Source organism: Scyliorhinus canicula, chromosome 5 (assembly GCF_902713615.1).
Source record: "Scyliorhinus canicula chromosome 5, sScyCan1.1, whole genome shotgun sequence".
NCBI lineage: Eukaryota > Metazoa > Chordata > Chondrichthyes > Carcharhiniformes > Scyliorhinidae > Scyliorhinus > Scyliorhinus canicula.
This window is the reverse complement of record NC_052150.1, coordinates 119,158,484-119,178,372: the sequence shown is the minus strand read 5'-3', so window position 1 is coordinate 119,178,372 and position 19,889 is coordinate 119,158,484. Positions and strand designations below refer to the sequence as shown.

The following is a 19,889-nucleotide window of genomic DNA, read 5'->3' as shown; positions in this document are numbered from 1 at the left end:
TTTCCAAATAGCAGGCAGTGACTAGTGGGGTACCGCACGGATCAGCGTTGACAATATATATTGATGATTTGGACGAGGGATCTAAATGTAACATCTCCAAATTTGCAGATGACACAAAGTTGGATAGACGGGTGAGCTGTGTGGAGGATGCAAAGATGCTTCAGTGTGATTCGGACAAATTGAGTGAGTGGGCAAATGAATGGCAGATGTAGTATAATTTGGATAAATGCGAGCTTATCCACTTTAGTAGCAAAAATGGGACGGTAAACTATTATCTGAATGGCCATAAATTAGGAGAAGGGTATGTGCAACGAGATCAGTGTGTCCTCGTGCACCAGTTGCTGAAGCATGCACGTGATAAAGGCGGCAAATAGCATGTTCATAGTGAGAGGATCGAGTACAGGAGTAAGAATGTCTGGCTAGAATTATACAGGGCCTTGGTGAGACTGCAACTGGAATACTGTGTGCAGTTTTAGTCTCTTTCTCTGAGGAAGGATGTTCTTGCTCAAGAGGGAGTGCAGCAAAGGATTACCAGACTGATTCCTGAGATGGCAGGATAGGAGATTGAGTTGGTTAGGATGGAGTTCAGAAGAATGAGGGGGGGGGCTCTCACAGAAACCTATAATTCTAACAGGACTAGACAGGGAAGATAAAAGAAGGACGTCCCCTATGGTGGGGGTGTCCAGATCCAGGAGTCACACTTGAGGATATGGGGTGGACCGTTTAGGACATAGATGAGGAGAATGTTCTTCAGCCAGACAGCTGTCTGCCTGTGGAATTAATTACCATAGAAAGTAGTTGAGACAAAACATTGTATGTTTTCAAGAAACAGTCAGATATAGCACTTGGAGAGGTTGTACAGGTCGGAGCCACCTGGGGGAGGCCGGGAGATGCAGAAATTTCTAGATGGGCTGGAGTACCCGAGGTTAGGGGAGGGGGACAAGTCTACATTAGAGGGGGCGATAGTGGAGCATGAGATAAAATATGCGATTGGGAGGATGCAGTCGGGGAAGGTGGCAGGGCCGGATAGGTTTCCGGTGAAACATTATAAAAAATTCAAAAATAAGCTGGTACCGCTGATGGTGGGGATGTTTGAGGAGGCGATAGGGAAGGGGGTGTTACCACAAACTTTGGGGCAGGCACGGTTTCCCTGTTACTTAAGAAAGATAAGGTTCCGATGGAGTGTTGATCGTATAGGCCCATATCACTTTTAAACATGGACAAAGATATTGGCGAAGGGACTAGCAGGTAGGCTGGAGTGCCTCCTGAAGGTGATAGGTGAAGATCGTACGGGGTTTATGAGAGTGAGGCAGTTCTTTTCGAACATTAGGAGGGTATTGAATGTGTTATGGTACCGGCAGAGGGAAAGGAAACAGGTGGTTGTGGCATTGGACGCTAAGAAAACATTTGACTGGGTAGAATGGGGGTACTTGATGGCAGTTCTAGAGCGGTTTGGAATTTGACCCAGATTTGTGGACTGGGTATGGCTATTATATAAGGAGCCGAGGCTCAGAATACTTTCCTCTCCACCGTGGGATTATGCTGGGATGTCCTATGTCTCCCCCCTGCTGTTTGCACTCGTGATTGAGTCATTGGCCATCACATTAAGATGTTTGGGGGTATGGAAAGGAATAGTGCGGTGGGGGATAGAGCATAGGGTGTCCTTGTATGACGATGACATGTTATATGTGTTGGAAACGAGTGTGTCCAAAGGAGGAATACTGGAGCTACTTTGGGTGTTTGGGTCTTTCTCGGGATACAAATTAAATCTAGAACAAGAGTGACTATTTTGTGGCGTCTCGGCCAGGGGTGGGGGCAGAGATGGGGGGGTGCCGTTCCGTAAGGTAGGGACTCACTTTAGATACCAGGGGGTGCAGGTTGCTCGAGATTGGGGGGTGGGAGGGGGGGGGCTCCGTAGGTATAACATTTTTAGTTTGGTGGGGAGGGTGAAAGCTGATCTGGCCAGGTGGGATGGTCTCCCTCTGTCACTGGCGGGTTAGGTACAGGCGGTTAAAATGAATGCTGCCACGATTCCTGTTTATTTTTCAATGCCTGCCGATTTTCCTGCCAAAGGCATTTTTTAGAGAGATTGAAGGAGCTGGGAGCGAAGTATGGGCTGGAGCAGGGGGAAATATTTCGATACATGCAGGCTCGAGACTTTGCCAGAAAGGAGATTCAGAGCTTACCAGAAGAGCCGGCTTCCACGTTGCTGGAGGAGGTGCTGACGACAGGGGGACTGGAGAAGGGGGCAGTATCGGCGGTTTACAGGGCTATTTTGGAGGAGGAAAAGGTGCTGCTAGAAGGGATCATGGCAAAATGGGAGGAAGAGTTGGGAGAGGGTATGGAGGAGGGGTTCTGGTGTGAGGTGCTCTGGAGGGTGAACGCCTCCACCATTCATTATGATCATGGCTGATCATCCAACTCAATAGCCTAATCCTACCTTTACCCCCCAATCCTTTGAACCTCTCCACCCCAAGTGATATATCTTTGTTTTTAAAATATTTTTTATTCTCCTTTTTCACATTTTCACCCAAATTTACATCCAACAATAAACAATAATCAGTAACAAATGTAATGTCAATCCCCATATCAACAATCGCCTCAGGTTTGATACAGCTGAAGGTGGTATATAGAGCACACCTCACGAGGGCTAGGATGATCCGGCTCTTTGAGGGGGTAGAAGATGTGTGTGAACGTTGTGGAGGGGGCCCCGCAAACCACATTCATATGTTTTGGTCCTGTCCAAAGTTGGAGGATTACTGGAAGAAGGTGTTTAGGGTAATCTCTAAAGCGGTGCACGTGAAACTGGACCCAGGCCCTCGTGAGGCCATATTCGGGGTGTTGGACCAGCCGGGGTTGGAAATGAGGCAGGTGTTGTAGCCTTTGCCTCGTTGATCGCCCGAAGGCGGATCCTGTTAGGGTGGAGATCAACCTCTCCACCCTGTGCCCTGGCTTGGCGGGGGGACCTGCTGGACTTCTTGATGCTTGGAAAGGTCAAATTTGGACTGAGGGGAAGGATGGAGGGATTCTACAATTCATGGGCGTTATTCATTATGCACTCTCGAGAATTGGAGAATTGGATCACATCGAACATTAGCGGGGGGTGCCTGGGAGGGTTGGGGGGGGGAGAGGGACTGTATGTGTTAACGGTGACTATGGTGATTCCTGATTCCTTTTTGTCATTTGTTTATGTTAACATTCGGGCTAGTGTTTGGGGTTTGGTGGGAGGGTGGGATCATTGTTATTGATATGGGGATTGACATTACATTTGTTACTGATTATTGTTTATTGTTGGGTGTAAATTTGGGTGAAAATGTGAAAAAGGAGAATAAAAAATATTTTAAAAAACAAAGATATAGCACTTGGGGTGAAGAGGTTCAAAGGATTGGGGGGTAAAGGTAGGATTAGGCTATTGAGTTGGATGATCAGCATGAATGGTGGAGCAGGCTCAAAGGGCCCTATAGCCTCCTCCTGGCTCCTATTTTCTATTAAACATCTCCTCTGTGACTAGCTTGCTTCCTGACTCACAGCACTCTGACTACTAAATGTAAGCATTCAAAATACCTTGTTCCCTCTTCTTTCCTGTTCCTTCGTAAGTTTTTCGCTAATAAGGATAAGAGTAGACCTCGGATGAAAGTGCTAAACTTGGGAAGGCTAATTACAACATTATTAGGCAGGAACTGAAGAATTTAGATTGAGGGCGGCTATTTGAGGGTAAATCAACATCTGACATGTGGGAAGCTTTCATACGTCAGTTGATTAGAATTCAGGACCGGCATGTTCCTGTGAAGACGAAGGATAAGTATGGCAAGTCTCGGGAACCTTGGATAACGAGGGATATTATGAGCCTAGTCTAAAAGAAAAAGGAAGTATTTGTAAGGTTCAGAAGACAGAACAGACGACACCCTTGAAAAATATAAAGAAAGTAGGAAGGAACCTAAGCAAAGAGTTAGGAGTGCTAAAAATGGTCATGAAAAGTCCTTGGCAAACAGGATTAAGAAAAGTCCCAAAGCATTTTATAAATCATAGAATCTACAGTTTAGGAGGAGGCCATTCGGCCCATTGAATCTGCACCGGTTCTTGGAAAGAGCACCCTACTTAAGCCCATGCTTCCAACCTAACCTAGTAACCCCACCTAACCTTTTTTGGACACTAAGGGCAATTTATCATGGCCAATCCACCCGATCTGCACATTTTTGAACTGTTGGAGGAAACCCTCGCAGACACGTGCAGACTCCGCACAGACAGTGACCCAAGCCGGGATTCGAACCAAGGACCGTGGAGCTGTGAAGCAACTGTGCTAACCACTGTGCTACCGTGCTGCTCTTTACATAAGTATGTAAACAGCAAGGGGGAAGCCAGCGAAAGGGTTGGCCTACTCAAGGACAGAGGAGGGAATCTATGTGTGCAGCCAGTGGAAATGGGTGAGATATTAAATAAGTACTTTGAATCAGTATTCACCAAAGAGGACATAAGAACTAGGATCAGGAGTAGGCCATCTGTCCCTTCGAGCCTGACATGGTGGATGCTGAGTCTCGGGAAGGATGTATAGATATTCTGGGTCATGTCGATATCAAACAGGAGGTAGTTTTGGGCGCCTTAAAAAGCATTAAGGTTGATGTCCCCAGGGCCTGATAGGATCTATCCCGGAATACTAAGGGAGGCAAGGGAGGAAATTTCTGGGGCCTTGACAGAAATCTTTGTATTCTCATTGGCTACAGGTGAGATCCCAGAAGACTGGAGAATAGCCAATGTTGTTCTTTTTGTTTAAGAAGGGCAGCAGGGATAATCCAGAAAATTCTAAACTGGTGAGCCTTTTGTGGTAGGGAAATTATTGGAAAAGATTCTTCGAGTCAGGATATACTTACATTTGGAAACAAATGGTCTTATTACTGATAGGCATCATGGTTTTGTGAAGTGGACGTTGTGTCTCACTAACTTGATCGAGTTTTTTGAGCAAGTCACAAAGATGATTGATGAAGGAAGGGCAGTGGATGTCGTCTATATGGACTTCAGTAAAGCCTTTGACAAGGTCCCTCATGGCAGACTGGTACAAAAGGTGAAGTACACGGGATCAGGGGTGAGCTGGCAAGATGAATACAGAACTGGCTCGGTCATTAGAAGCCAAAGGGTAGTGGGATCACTGTTGGGACCTTTGTCCTTTGAAGTATATATAAATGATTGGGAGGAAAATGTAGTTGGTCTGATTAGTAAGTTTGCGGACGACACAAAGATTGGTGGAGTTGCGGACAGTGAAGAGGATTGTCAGAGGTTACAGATCGTTGAAGACTTGGACAGAGAAATGGCAGATGGTGTTTACGACCATAAGACCACAAGGCCCTAAGACAGAGGAGCAGAATTAGACCATTCGGGCCATCGTATCTGCTCCGCTATTCAATTATGGCTGATACGTTTCTCATCCTCATTCTCCTGCTTTCTGCCCATAATCCCTGATCCCCTTATTAATCCTCCTCATCTCAGTTTTAAAGGATCATCCCTTCAGTCTGACACTGTGGCCTCGCCTTCTAGTTTTCCTACTAGTAGAAACATCATTTCCACATCCACTCTCAATATCCTGCAAGTTTCAATAAGATCCCCCCCTCATCCTTCTAAACTCCAACGAGTACAGACCCAGAGTCCTCAACCACTTCTCATATGACAAGCTCTTCATTCCAGGGACCATTCTTGTGAACTTCCTTTGGACCCTTTCCAAGGCCAGCACATCCATCTTTCAAAACGGGTCCTAAAACTGCTCACAATACTCCAAATGGAGTCTTACCAGAGCCTTATACAGCCTCAGAAGTACACCCGTGCTCATGTATTCGAGCTGTCTCGACATGAATGCTAACATTGCATGTGTCTTCCTAACTGTCGATGGAGCCGTGCTGACCTATTTTATCATGCACTTCCAAGTACTCCCCAATCTCATATTTAAGAATGGACTCTCAAATCTTACCAATGACTGAAGTCAGGCTAACCAGCCTATAATTTCCCGTCTTCTGCCTCCCTCCCAGTCCTCTGGGACCCTCCCTGCCTCCAGTGATCCCTGAAAGATCACCACATATGCCTCCACAATCTGCTCTGCTATCTCCTTCAGAATTCTGGGTTCAGGTGATTTATCCACCTTCAGACCTTTCAGTTTCCCCAGAACCTTCTCATAGAATCATAAAATTTACGGTGCAGAAGGAGGCCATTTGGCCCATCAGGTCTGCACCGGCCTTTGGAAAGAGCACCCCACCCAAGCCCCCAACTCCACCCTATCCCCACAACCCAGTAACCCCACCTTTACTTTTGGACACTAAGGGGCAATTTAGCATGGCCAATCCACCTAATCTGCACATCTTTGGACTGTGGGAGGAAATCGGAGCACCCGGAGGAAACCCACGCAAACACGGGGAGAATGTACAAACTCCACACAGACAGTGACCCAAGGCTGGAATTGAACCCGGGTCCCTGGAGCTGTGAGGCAGCAGTGCTAACCACCGTGCCACCATACCACTCTTAGTGATGGCCAATACACCCATCTCTGTCCTGATTCTCCTGAAGTTCTTCCACTAGTAACTATTTAGTTCCTCTGCCATTTCTTTGTTTCCTATTACTACTTCTCCAGCCTCATTTTCCAGTAGTTTAATCCAGATAAATATGAGGAAATGCATTTTGGAAGGTGGGAATTATACAGTAAATAGAGGAGTATTGACAGGCAGAGAGATCTGGATGTACAGGTCCACAGATTACTGAAAATGGCAAAGCAGATGGATAAGGCAGTCAAGAAGGTATACAGCGTGCTTGCCTTCGTCAGTCAGGGTATTGATGATAAAAATTGGCACGTGATGTTGCAGCTATACATAACCTTAGTGAGGCCACATTTGGAATATCGCATACAATTCTGGTTGCCACACTACCAGTAGGATGTGGATGCTTTGGAGAGGCTACAGAAGAGATTTACCAGGATGTTGCCTGGTCTGGAGGGTATTATCTATGAGGAGAGGTCGGATAAACCCAGACTAGTGAGAACAAAGGAGGTTGAGGGATGACCTGGTGAAGTTTACAAAATTATAAGTGGCGTGGACAGGGTGGACAGTCAGATGCTTTTTCCCAGAGTGGAAAAGTCAATTACTAGAGAACATAGAAGGTGCAAGGAGAAAGTTTACAGGAGATGTGCAAGGCAAGTTTTTTTTTTTTTTACACAGATGGTGGTGAGTGCCTGGAACGTGTTGCCGTGGGAGGTGGTGGAAGCAGATACGATAGTGGCGTTTCTTGACCAATACATGAATAGGATGGGAATAGAAGGATATGGATCCTGGAAGTGCAGAAGATTTCAGTTTAGACAGGCATCGTGATCGGCACAGACTTGGTGGGGTGAAGGGTCTTTTCCTGTGCTGTACTGTTCTTTGTTCTTCTCTCTTAGTTGCTCCCGAGACATGGTTTACAATTTGGTTTGAATTGGTTTGCAATTCAATTTTATTTTTGTAAAAACAATACGTTCATTTTAATAATATCCTAACCTTTACTTCCAACAGGATCATCTTAAACTTAAAGAAGCATCCAAAGATATTACCATGACAATATTGGGCTGGGTTCCCACTCTCCTGTGCATCCAAGACAACAGTATAGACTCCCACCCCAACCCTGTCTGAGTTTGGTTCCGCCTCTTTTCTTATCCTCCATACTGCAAAAGAATAAGCGCTGAATATCAACTGGGTGGGACTGGTCGTCAAGCATATGGTCAAAGTGATGGATGATGGCACAGCCAAAAGTCTCCTGCATGTTGACATCAGGACTGGCCAGAATAACTGCTTATCAACCTTCAATGAAAGGTTCCCTCTTTCACTTGCTGCTCCAATCATAGATTCTTCCTCTGAAACTTCAGGAGAGAGAGAACCTGTGACTGGAGGAGCTAGAGCAGTCAGCTTGGGGGAAATGGAATCAAGGATTGGAGAAGGTCTGTCTTTCCCACGTTCGGTACTCTTCCAATCAATGCTCTGCAGTTTAACTGACATGTATTGAGCACAGGGAAGGCATAGCAGCTCCACTGGAAAACCACACGGCTGCCTAAAGATCAAATGCAGCATTTGCTTTTTGTACACTACGGTATAATGTTGCTGTTTTATATGCCAAAGATACCTCAATAAAATTGTTTGTTAAAGATCAAATGCAGCAATCCCTACTCACAGCAACTATTGCTGAAACCAACATTGTGGATTCTTTTGAAGTAGGTCTGGAGGTTGGAAAGGAAGATGCCAGTGGCAGTTTTCAAAAACCCCAATGTCGGAAATCCACCATTTGGCATAGGTTTCTCATACCCGAGTTTCATGAGTTGTTCATTCTGTTTATTTGTACAACCCCCACCCCCAAATTGTGACACTGAAGGCAACAGGTCAGTTTGCCTAGTGGTTGCACCAACCTGGAATTCAACTCCTGTAAGAAAGAAAGAGTTGCATTTTCCATCAACATTTTAAGTAACAAACCTCAGAGCCTGGGGCATTTTCAGGATTGTAGAGGAATAGTTTCCAACAAATAGGACAGCAACCAATCCACACATCTCCAGTCTTGGGATCCACCTCGAGATTGTCAGGCAACGTTCCAACATTCACAGTCTTCACAAGGGAACAATCAATATTAAGAGAAACAAGTAAATTGCATTTTCAAGGTTGGCAATAAGTATTCTTTCACATTGCAGGCGCAAAATCTCTCACAAAATTAATTGAGACTTCTGCAACACATGCCAGCCAACCTGTTAAAAAGAATACAATTGTGCTCATAACAAGAGGATTTTGGTGCAGCTATATGTTAAGTATCGGTACCAGAACAGTATTATTGTAATTTCTGCCTTCACATCATATACCACTACCATCCATGAATTCAAATTATTCGCAACACACTTATAACCAAAGATTTTCTCTTGAACTTCAAATGGCATCAACATATTGGAATAAGGTTTGGCCCTTAAACGCGATGGTTCCATGTTTTTGATCTGAGGAACACAAGATCTGGAGTAGGCCAAGTGGCCTGCATCAATTTGATAATTGTTTCACAACTTGTCCATGGAATGTTGCACCGATGGCTAGGTATGTGAGAGAGAAATAGAGAGCACGCGCAACGGGAAAGCACGCAAGGAAAGCGTGCATGCAGGCAAGCCAGGAGAGAGTGGGCACGCACAGGGACATTTCATATAGAAGGAATTATACTTTTCAAAATCCAGGCATGGAGCCCCCAATTTGGTTAGGACAGGGCAAGAATCCCAATTTGAAAGACCGTTGGGAAGGCTTACAAACCACAGGAGTGATAACACCGACTAATAGGTATCTAGGATTTAACATATTCCCTCATAAATTATCTACATCCCAGGGATCCTCCAAAATCAAAGCAATGTTCCATTTGCCATCTATCTGTAAACAAATGGTTAAAATCAATGAATACCTCATCTTTACCACCCCTTTATCATAGCTTTAGCATTGCCTGTAACCCAGGGTTTTTAATAACATTACTACAACAAAATATACATAATTACCTACATTCATCACATATGCAGTTCAGCCTCTTGTGCCTGCTTCACCATTCAATGTGATCATGGCTGATCCTCTATCTCAATGTCATACTCCCACATTCTCCCCATACCCCCGGACATCTTTAGTGTCCAGAAATGAAATGAAAATCGCTTATTGTCACAAGTAGGCTTCAAATTAAGCTACTGTGAAAAACCCCTAGTCGCCACATTCCGGCGCCTGTTCGGGGAGGCTGGTACGGTGCTGCTGGCCTGCCTTGGTCTGCTTTAAAAGCCAGCTTTGTATTTCCTTCTTAACTATATTCAGTGACTTGGCCTCGACAGCCCTCTGTAATCGAGAATTCCATAGGTTCACCACCTTCCCGAGTGAAGAAATCTGTCCTCATCTCAATCCTAAATGGCCTACCCCACATCCTGAGACTGTGACCTCTTGTTCTAGATCTCCCAGCCAGAGGAAACAACATCCCTGCATCCAGTCTGTCCAACCCTCTCAATCTTATACATCTCAATGAGTTCCCCTCTCATTCCTTTAACCTCCAATGACTACAGGCCAGCTGACCCAATCTCTCCTCATAAGGTAATGCTGCCATCTCACTAATCAGTCTGCAAATCCAAGAAAAATTGTCAATCCCTGCAGATATACCGGTGATGACACAATGACAATTATAGAACCGTTAAAAATGACTTTGAACATCGGTTTTGCTGGGAAAATAACTTCAACAGTAAAATTTAGATTCTATTTTTGACACTAAAATAGTGTCTAAATTTATAGTCAATGTTGTTGGAATATTCAAGGGCCTTGGTTGAATTCGAAGAATGGTTTCATAGCCTTACCTTCACTGGAGTCAGAGTATTGTTCGCAGCTATTTCCATAACATGGACATTATGGCCTAAACTTTCTGCAATATAGATGTATCTGAAATGTAAAAAGCAAACTTGATTTAAATTGGATAAATATTTAACTGTGTATAATATATATATTTATATTAAATTATGATGGAAATCACCCTGCACCGAAAAGATATAGTACAGAATATGAATGTTTTTTCTTCTTGCTTTATATTCTAGTTACAAGAAAAATAGTTGTGCTGGTATAGAACTTAGAACAGTACAGCACACGATGTTGGGCGGACCATTTATCCTAATCTAAGAGGGCAGCAGAGCAGAGCTACTGATTGGCTGTTCTGGGGAAATTTGCATACGTGCAGTGCGGTCAGCCTAATTTGAAGGTGTACCTGCGAAGGAGACCTGAGGAATTTGAGTGAAGGCAAGCATCCAGCAGAGGGCAGAAGAGCAGAGCTACTGATTGGCTGTTCCGGGGAAATTTGCATACGTGCAGTGCGGTCAGCCTAATTTGAAGGTGTACCTGCGAAGGAGACCCGAGGAGTTTGAGTGAAGGCAAGCATCCAGCAGAGGGCAGCAGAGCAGACCTACTGATTAGGCTGACCGCACTGCACGTATGCAAATTTGCATACGTGCAGTGCGGTCAGCCTAATTTGAAGGTGGTTTGTGGAGGGGCTGTTGTCAAGTGACAGTTAAACCCGAAACACTTAGTCAGTGTTTCCCCCCTTCCTCCCCCTCTAACCAAATAAAAACCCACGGTCGTTGGGAAGCGGGAGCAGGGGCCTGTCGTGAAGGTGAGTGAGTGCCTTTAAATTTGCTTACCTTTCAGCGGGAGCAGGGTTTGAGGGAATATCAGGTAAGCTCTTCCTTTCTTTTTCTTGTTTTTTTTAAATCTAGAGGTGATGTCAGGGAAGGCAGTACAATGCTCCTCCTGCAGAATGTTTGAGGTGAGGGACGCCGTCAGTGTCCCTGCTGATTTCATCTGTGGGAAGTGCACCCAACTCCAGCTCCTCAAAAACCGTGTTAGGGAACTGGAGCTGGAGCTGGATGAACTTCGGATCATTCGGGAGGCAGAGGGGGTCATAGATAGAAGCTTCAGGGAGGTAGTTACGCCAAAGAATAAAGATAGATGGGTGACGGTGAGAGGGGCAAGCAGTCAGTACAGGGATCCCCTGTGGTCGTTCCCCTTAGTAACAGGTATACCGCTTTGGATACTGTTGGGGGGGGGGACTTACCAGGGGTCAGCCATGGGGTACAGGTCTCTGGCACAGAGTCTGTCCCTGTTGCTCAGAAGGGAAGGGGGGAAAGGAGTAGAACATTAGTCATTGGAGATTCCATAGTTAGGGGGACAGATAGGAGATTCTGTGGGAACGAGAGAGACTCGCGGTTGGTGTGTTGCCTCCCAGGTGCCAGGGTCCGCGATGTCTCAGATCGTGTTTTTGGGATCCTTAAGGGGGAGGGGGAGCAGCCCCAAGTCGTGGTCCACATAGGTACCAACGACATAGGTAGGAAAAGGGATAGGGGTGTAAGGCAGGAATTCAGGGAGCTAGGGTGGAAACTTAGAGCTAGAACAAACAGAGTTATTATCTCTGGGTTGTTACCCGTGCCACTTGCTAGCGAGTCGAGGAATAGGGAGAGAGAGCAGTTGAACACGTGGCTGCAAGGATGGTGCAGGAGGGAGGGTTTCAGATTCCTGGACAATTGGGGCTCATTCTGGGGTAGGTGGGACCTCTACAAATGGGATGGTCTACACCTGGACCAGAGGGGTACTAATATCCTCGGGGGGAGGTTTGCTAATGCTCTTCGGGAGGGTTTAAACTAGTTCAGCAGGGGATTGGGAACCTGAATTGTAGCTCCAGTACACAAGAAGCTGAGAGTAGTGAGGTCATGAGTAAGGTTTCAAAGTTGCAGGAGTGTACCGGCAGGAAGGAAGGTGGTCTAAAGTGCGTCTACTTCAATGCCAGGAGCATCCGGAATAAGGTGGGTGAGCTTGCAGCATGGGTTAGTATCTGGGACTTCGATGTTGTGGCCATTTCGGAGACATGGATAGAGCAGGGCGAGGAATGGCTGTTGCAGGTGCCGGGGTTTAGATATTTAAGTAAGTTCAGGGAAGGTGGTAAGAGAGGGGGAGGGGAGGCATTGTTAGTCAAGGACAGTATTACGGTGGCTGAGAAGACATTTGATGAGGACTCGAATACTGAGGTAGTATGGGCTGAGTTAGGAAACAGGAAAGGAGAGGTCACACTGTTAGGGCTTTTCTATAGGCCTCCGAAAAGTTCCAGAGATGGAGAGGAAAGGATTGCAAAGATGATTCTGGATAGGAGCGAAAATAACAGGGTAGTTGTTATGGGTGACTTTAACTTTCCAAATATTGACTGGAAACACTATAGTTCGAGTACTTTAGATGGATCCGTTTTTGTCCAATGTGTGCAGGAGGGTTTCCTGATGCAGTATGTAGATAGGCCAACAAGAGGCGAGGCCATATTGGATTTGGTACTGGGTAATGAACCAGGACAGGTGTTAGATTTGGAGGTAGGTGAGCATTTTGGTGATCGTGACCACAATTCGATTACGTTTACTTTAGCGATGGGAAGGGATAGGTATAAACCGCAGGGCAAGAGTTATTGCTGGGGGAAAGGCAATTGTGATGCGATGAGGCAAGACTTAGGATGCATCGCCTGGAGAGGAAAACTGCAGGGGATGGACACAATGGAAATGTGGAGCATGTTCAAGGAACAGCTACTGCGTGTCCTTGATAAGTATGTACCTGTTAGGCAGGGAGGAAGTGGTCAAGTGAGGGAACCATCGGTTACTAAAGCAGTTGAATCACTTGTCAAGAGGAAGAAGGAGGCTTATGTGAAGATGAGACGTGATGGTTCAGTTGGGTCGCTTGAGAGTTACAAGTTAGCTAGGAAGGCTCTAAAGAGAGAGCTAAGAAGAGCCAAGCGAGGACATGAGAAGTCTTTGGCAGGTAGGATCAAGGATAACCCTAAAGCTTTCTATAGGTATGTCAGGAATAAAACAATGACTAACGTAAGAGTAGGGCCAGTCAAGGACTGTAGTGGGAAGTTGTGCTTAGAGTCCGAGGAGATAGGAGAGGTGCTAAATGAGTATTTTTTGTCAATATTCACACAGGAAAAAGACAAAGTTGTCGAGGAGAATACTAAAATACAGGCTACTAGACTAGAAGGGCTTGAGGTTCATAAGGAGGAAGTGTTAGCGATTCTGGAAAGTGTGAAAATAGATAAGTCCCCTGGGCCGGATGGGATTTATCCTAGGATTCTCTGGAAAGCTAGGGAGGAGATTGCTGAGCCTTTGGCTTTGATCTTAAAGTCATCTTTGTCTACAGGAATCGTGCCAGAGGACTGGAGGATAGCAAATGTTGTCCCCTTGTACAAGAAGGGGAGTAGAGATAACCCCGGTAACTATAGACCAGTGAGCCTTACTTCTGTTGTGGGAAAAGTCTTGGAAAGGTTTATAAGAGATAGGATGTATAATCATCTGGAAAGGAATAATTTGATTAGAGATAGTCAACATGGTTTTGTGAAGGGTAGGTCGTGCCTCACAAACCTCATTGAGTTCTTCGAGAAGGTGACCAAACAGGTGGATGAGGGTAAAGCAGTTGAAGTGGTGTATATGGATTTCAGTAAAGCATTTGATAAGGTTCCCCACGGTAGGCTATTGCAGAAAATACAGAGGCATGGGATTCAGGGTGATTTAGCAGTTTGGATCAGAAATTGGCTAGCTGATAGAAGACAAAGAGTGGTGGTTGATGGGAAATGCTCTGACTGGTGTCCAGTTACTAGTGGTGTGCCACAAGGATCTGTTTTGGGGCCGTTGCTGTTTGTCATTTTTATAAATGACCTGGAGGAGGGCGTAGAAGGATGGGTGAGTAAATTTGCAGATGACACTAAAGTCGGTGGAGTTGTGGACAGTGCAGAAGGATGTTACAAGTTACAGAGGGACATAGATAAGCTGCAGAGCTGGGCTGACAGGTGGCAAATGGAGTTTAATGCAGAAAAGTGTGAGGTGATTCATTTTGGAAGGAATAACAGAAAGGCAGAGTACTGGGCTAATGGTAAGATTCTTGGTAGTGTGGACGAGCAGAGAGATCTCGGTGTCCGTGTCCATAGATCACTGAAAGTTGCCACCCAGGTTGAGAGGGTTGTTAAGAAGGCGTACGGTGTGTTAGCTTTTATTGGTAGAGGAATTGAGTTTCGGAGCCAGGAGGAGGTCATGTTGCAGTTGTACAAAACTCTGGTGCGGCCGCATTTGGAGTATTGTGTGCAGTTCTGGTCGCCACATTATAGGAAGGATGTGGAAGCATTGGAAAGGGTACAGAGGAGATTTACAAGAATGTTGCCTGGTATGGAGGGAATACATATGAGGAAAGGCTGAAGGACTTGAGGCTGTTTTCGTTAGAGAGAAGAAGGTTAAGAGGTGACTTAATTGAGGCATGCAAGATGATCAGAGGATTAGATAGGGTGGACAGTGAGAGCCTTTTTCCTCGGATGGTGATGTCCAGCACGAGGGGACATAGCTTTAAATTGAGGGGAGATAGATATCGGACAGATGGCAGAGGTAGGTTCTTTACTCAGAGAGTAGTAAGGGTGTGGAATGTCCTGCCTGCAACAGTAGTGGACTCGCCAACACTAAACGCATTGAAATGGTCATTGGATAGGCATATGGACGATAAGGGAATAGTGTAGAGGGACTTTAGAGGGGTTTCACAGGACGGTGCAACATCATGGGCCGAAGGGCCTGTACTGCGCTGTAATGTTCTATGTTCTAAGATCAACCTAACCTACACCCCTTCAATTTACTCCTGTCCATGTGCCTGTCCAAGAGTCGCTTAAATGTCCCTAATGACTCAGACTCCACCACCTCTGCTGGCAGTGCATTCTACACACCCACCATTCTCTGTGTAAAGAACCTACCTCTGACATCTCCCCTATACCTTCCCCCAATCACCTTAAAATTTTGTCCCCTCATGCCAGCCATTTCTGCACTGGGGAAAAGTCTCTGGCTATCCACTCTATCCAATGCCTCTCATCACCTTGTACACCTCTATCATGTTACCTTACATCCTTCTTCGCTCAAGTGAGAAAAGCCCAAGCTCCCTCAACCTTTCTTCATAAGACATGCCCTCCAGTCTAGGCAGCATCCTGGTAAATCTCCTCTGCACCCTCTTCAAAGCATCCACATCCTTCCTATAATGAGGGACCAGAACTGGACACACTATTCCAAATGTGATCTAACTAGGGTTTTATAAAGCTACAGCAAAACCTCGCGGCTCTTAAACTCAAACTCAATCCCCCTGTTAATGAAAGCCAACACACCGTACGCCTTCTTAACAACCCTATCAACCTGGGTGGCAACTTTGAGGGATCTATGTACATGGACCCCAAGATCCCTCTGTTCTTCCAAGAATCCTGCCTTTAACCCTGTATTCAGCATTCAAATTCAATCTTCCAAATTAATCACTTCACATTTATCTAGGTTGAACTCCATCTGCCACTTCTCAGCCCAGCTCTGCATCCTGTCAATGTCCTGTTGTCACCTGCAGCTGCACTCAACACTATCTACAACTTCCCCAACCTTCGTGTCATCGGCAAATTTACTAATCCACCTTTCTACTTCCTCATCCAAATCATTTATAAAAACCACAAAGAGCAGAGGTCCCAGAATAGATCCTTGCAGGACACCATTGGTCACCGACCTCCAGGCGGAATACTTTCCATCCACTACCACTCACTGTCTTCTTTTGGCCAGCCAATTCTGTATCCAGACAGCCAAATTTCCCTGTATCCCATGCCCCCTAACTTTCTGAATGAGCCTACCATGGGGAACCTTATCAAATGCCTTACTGAAATCCATATACACTACATCCACTGCCCGACCTTCATCAATGTGTCTAGTCACCTCCCCAAAGAATTCAATGAGGCTTGTGAGGCATGACCTGCCTCACAATGTCATGCCGACTATCTTTAATCAAACTGTTTTTCTAAATAATCATACATCCTATCTCTCAGAATTCTTTCCAATATTTTGCTCACCACAGATGCAAGACTGATGGGTCTGTAATTCCCAGGGATTTCCCTATTCCCTTCCTTGAACAGGGGAACAACATTAGCCTCCCTCCAATCATCCGGTACTACTCCAGTGGAGAGTGAGGATGCAAAGATCATCACCAACAGCACAGCAATCTCCTACCTCGCTTCCTGTAGTAACCTTGGGTATATCCCAGGTTAATAGACTCGAACAGCTTGATATTAAGAAGGAAGATGTGCTGGAAATTTTGAAAAGCATCAGGATAGAGGCCCAAGGGACTTATCTGTCGTGATGCTTTTCATAATTTCCAGCACATCCTCCTTCTTAATATCAACCTGTTTGAGTTTATTAACCTGGTTCACGCTGTTCTCTTGAGCAACAAGGTCCCTCTCTCCAGTAATACTGAAGCAAAATATTCATTTAGGGCCTCCACCATCTCCTCAGACTCTCGTCACAACTTGTCTCCACTATCCCTGATCGGCCCTACTCTCACTCTGATCATCCTCTTATTTCTCCCATAAGTGTAGAAAAAAGGATTTTCCCTAATCCTTCCCGCCAGGTATATAGGGAAACGGAACTATAAAGGCAATCTGAAAGATGACCTTAGAACTTGCAAGCTGAAACCCAATGCATGGGAAGAGAACATCCTAGGAACAACCCAAATGGTAATCTTAGTCATTAACACTGCAATGAAGTTACTGTGAAAATCCCCTGGTTGCCTCTTTCTGCGCCTGTTCAGGTCCATTAAGGGGGAATTCAGACTGTCCGTATCACCTAATAATCACATCTTTCGGGACTTATGGGAGGAAACCAGAGCACCCAGAGGAAACCCACGCAGACATGGAGAACGTGCAGACTCCGCTCAGACAGTGACCCAAGCGGGAATCAAATCTTGGACCCTGGCGCTGTGAAGCAACAGTGATAACCATTGTGCTACCATGCTGCCCAAATGGAAAGGTGTCTGAAGGAAGTGTTAGGATCCCAGCTGATATTACCGGACAAGTCAGGTCCCAGGATGGAACTGGTCTTTGATATTTCCTAACTTGTATTTTAGATATGTGGAAGATGGCTACTGAGCAGTGTCACAGGAATCAGCTGATGAACTTATAACAAAATAATCAAAAAATGACCTATTTTACACAGCTCCTTCACCACAACTATATCTTTACAAATATATACAGATTTGTAAGAATAACAAAACTTACAAAATCCATTTTGCACATAACAAAGGCAGTACTCTACAGTGAGCTGATAATGGGAACCCGCGTCACAAGATGTGGAAACACAGATATCAAACAATCGGAAAGCCAATCTCCAAGCTTAAAAGCTGATCCTAATACATGGGGGGAAAGCATGCTTGGACAGTATCCGGATCATGGATGACAACCCAACTATTTGCAATTTATAAAACTGTGAGGAAAGGTTATTGCACCACAGGAGTGATAACACTGACCAATAGGTATCGCTCGTGTTAAAACAAGTTTTAATTTCAACACAAAATCAATCACATTAGCAACAAAGTAATAACTCTACAGTCAACAGTTCTTAAATAAAAGGTGTGATGAATGTAAGACTTATTGTATTATATGTCTGTTGCAGTAATGTTATTAAAAGGACTTGGGTTAAGGTATCCAGATTATATGTTTGCAAAAGTTGTGATAAGGGGTTAACAGCTAGTCAGGCTGTGATATCACTCCTGGAGGGGTTGTGTCTGTTTTAGTTTTGTTTATCAGCCCTGCCCTTTGTCAGTTTTAGAGTTCTGCTCTGGGTTCAGAGGAAAGGAGTTGTTGTTTCAGACTGGCTTAGGAAGGCTTTCCTCCAAGAACTTTTATGAATAAATCTGTAAACCACTAAGTGTTAACTTTATTAATAAGTTACATTTGACCTGTATGTGGATTTTGCTCAATTGAAATTTTCTAAGTAGCTGGGAAAGTAAGCTCAGAGACCTTTTTTTTAAAACAATTGTTTTAACAAAGGGGCAGCACGGTAGCATGGTGGTTAGCATAAATGCTTCACAGCTCCAGGGTCCCAGGTTCGATTCCCGGCTGGGTCACTGTCTGTGTGGAGTCTGCACGTCCTCCCCGTGTGTGCGTGGGTTTCCTCCGGGTGCTCCGGTTTCCTCCCACAGTCCAAAGATGTGCGGGTTAGGTGGATTGGCCATGATAAATTGCCCGTAGTGTCCTAAAAAGTAAGGTTGGGGGGGGGGGGGGGGTGTTGGGTTACGGGTATAGGGTGGATACGTGGGTTTGAGTAGGGTGATCATTGCTTGGCACAACATCGAGGGCCGAAGGGCCTGTTCTGTGCTGTACTGTTCTAACTGTTCATTGAAAAGCTGTTTTTTCCTTTAATGTCAATGGGGTTAATCCTGTATTAATAAAATTGATTTTAACACAAAAGATCCCTAATTGTCAGCAGAATCTCTCCTGCGCGGGGGGGGGGGGGGGGGGGGGGGGGGGAGGCAGGCAAAGTATCCTTTTCTCACGGTTCACAAATTGAAAGATTGTTGGGATTTCGCTTCTGGTTTTGGAACATTAATTGGGGACCTGGTCTGGTGCTGTAACTTCAGCTTATTCCCTACACCTGCAACTATATATATTCCAATTAAGAAAACAAATACAGTTGAAAGACCGCTTATAATTAAAGTGTATAAGCCCTTTCTGTTATTTATTTTGTTCCCATGCAGTGTAGTGTTACTACAAGGTAACAAGACTGGAACAGAGAGGCCAGTGGGATACTTTTCAAAGAAACAAAGGCTGGGATTTTCCGAGCCGCAATCGCACTCAGCGCAAGGGCGGAGAATGGGTCAGAGAATCGCCACCAATAGCACATGCGCAGTCGATGCAGCGCCGGTCGGGGGCCATTGAAGGAGGCCCTCGTGGCGATTCTCCTGCCAGCGTGGTTCACTAATGGTTCCACCCGGCAGGCACTCGGAGTGGTGGCTGTGGACTCAGACCGTCACCTGGTGGGGGGGGGGGGGGAGGGGGATGGGGGGGGGGAGGGGGGGGGGGGGGGGGCTCCAGAACAGCCAGGCTCATGATTGGGGTCCACCGATCGGCGGGTGTGTGCAATCTGGGGGGGGCCTATATTGTCGGGGCCGGTCCGCGGTGTTGGTCGACCATGTTGCGCGATTCCCTGCCATTTCTTCCTTAATTGCCCATCTGAGAATCCAGCGCAACTGGGGATCAGAAGCATCACCCTCAGCTTCAGACAGGCTGGCAGTCCTGTCGGAATTTCTCCATCTGGAGAAGATCAAATGCACCATCTGACGGTTGGACGATGACTTCCACAAAGTATGGGAGCCATTCATCAGCCTGTACCTGGACCTGTTTGAAGCCAAGCATGGATAGAAAGGGAGGGGGTTGGGGGTGAATAGGAACCATCACAGCCACAGAAATCAGACAAGAAAAAGGGGGGGGGGGGGGGAGGCAATAGGGAAGAGATCCAAGGAAATGGCAGAAGGGTACCCAGGTCTGCAGACCATAAGTCTGCA

General features: G+C 45.7%; 1 protein-coding gene across 1 annotated transcript in view; it reads right to left on the bottom strand.

Annotated features, from left to right (window-relative positions):
• The window catches only part of LOC119966210 (serum paraoxonase/arylesterase 2-like), an 88,599-nt gene that overhangs the window by 17,609 nt on the left and 51,101 nt on the right, over nucleotides 1-19,889 (bottom strand). Inside the window, exons 7-8 of the mRNA XM_038797546.1 lie at nucleotides 10,340-10,421; nucleotides 8,469-8,597 (exon numbers count right to left, since the gene is read on the bottom strand). Coding sequence (XP_038653474.1) covers nucleotides 8,469-8,597; nucleotides 10,340-10,421 — 211 coding nt within the window. The remainder of the gene's footprint in view (nucleotides 1-8,468; nucleotides 8,598-10,339; nucleotides 10,422-19,889) is intronic.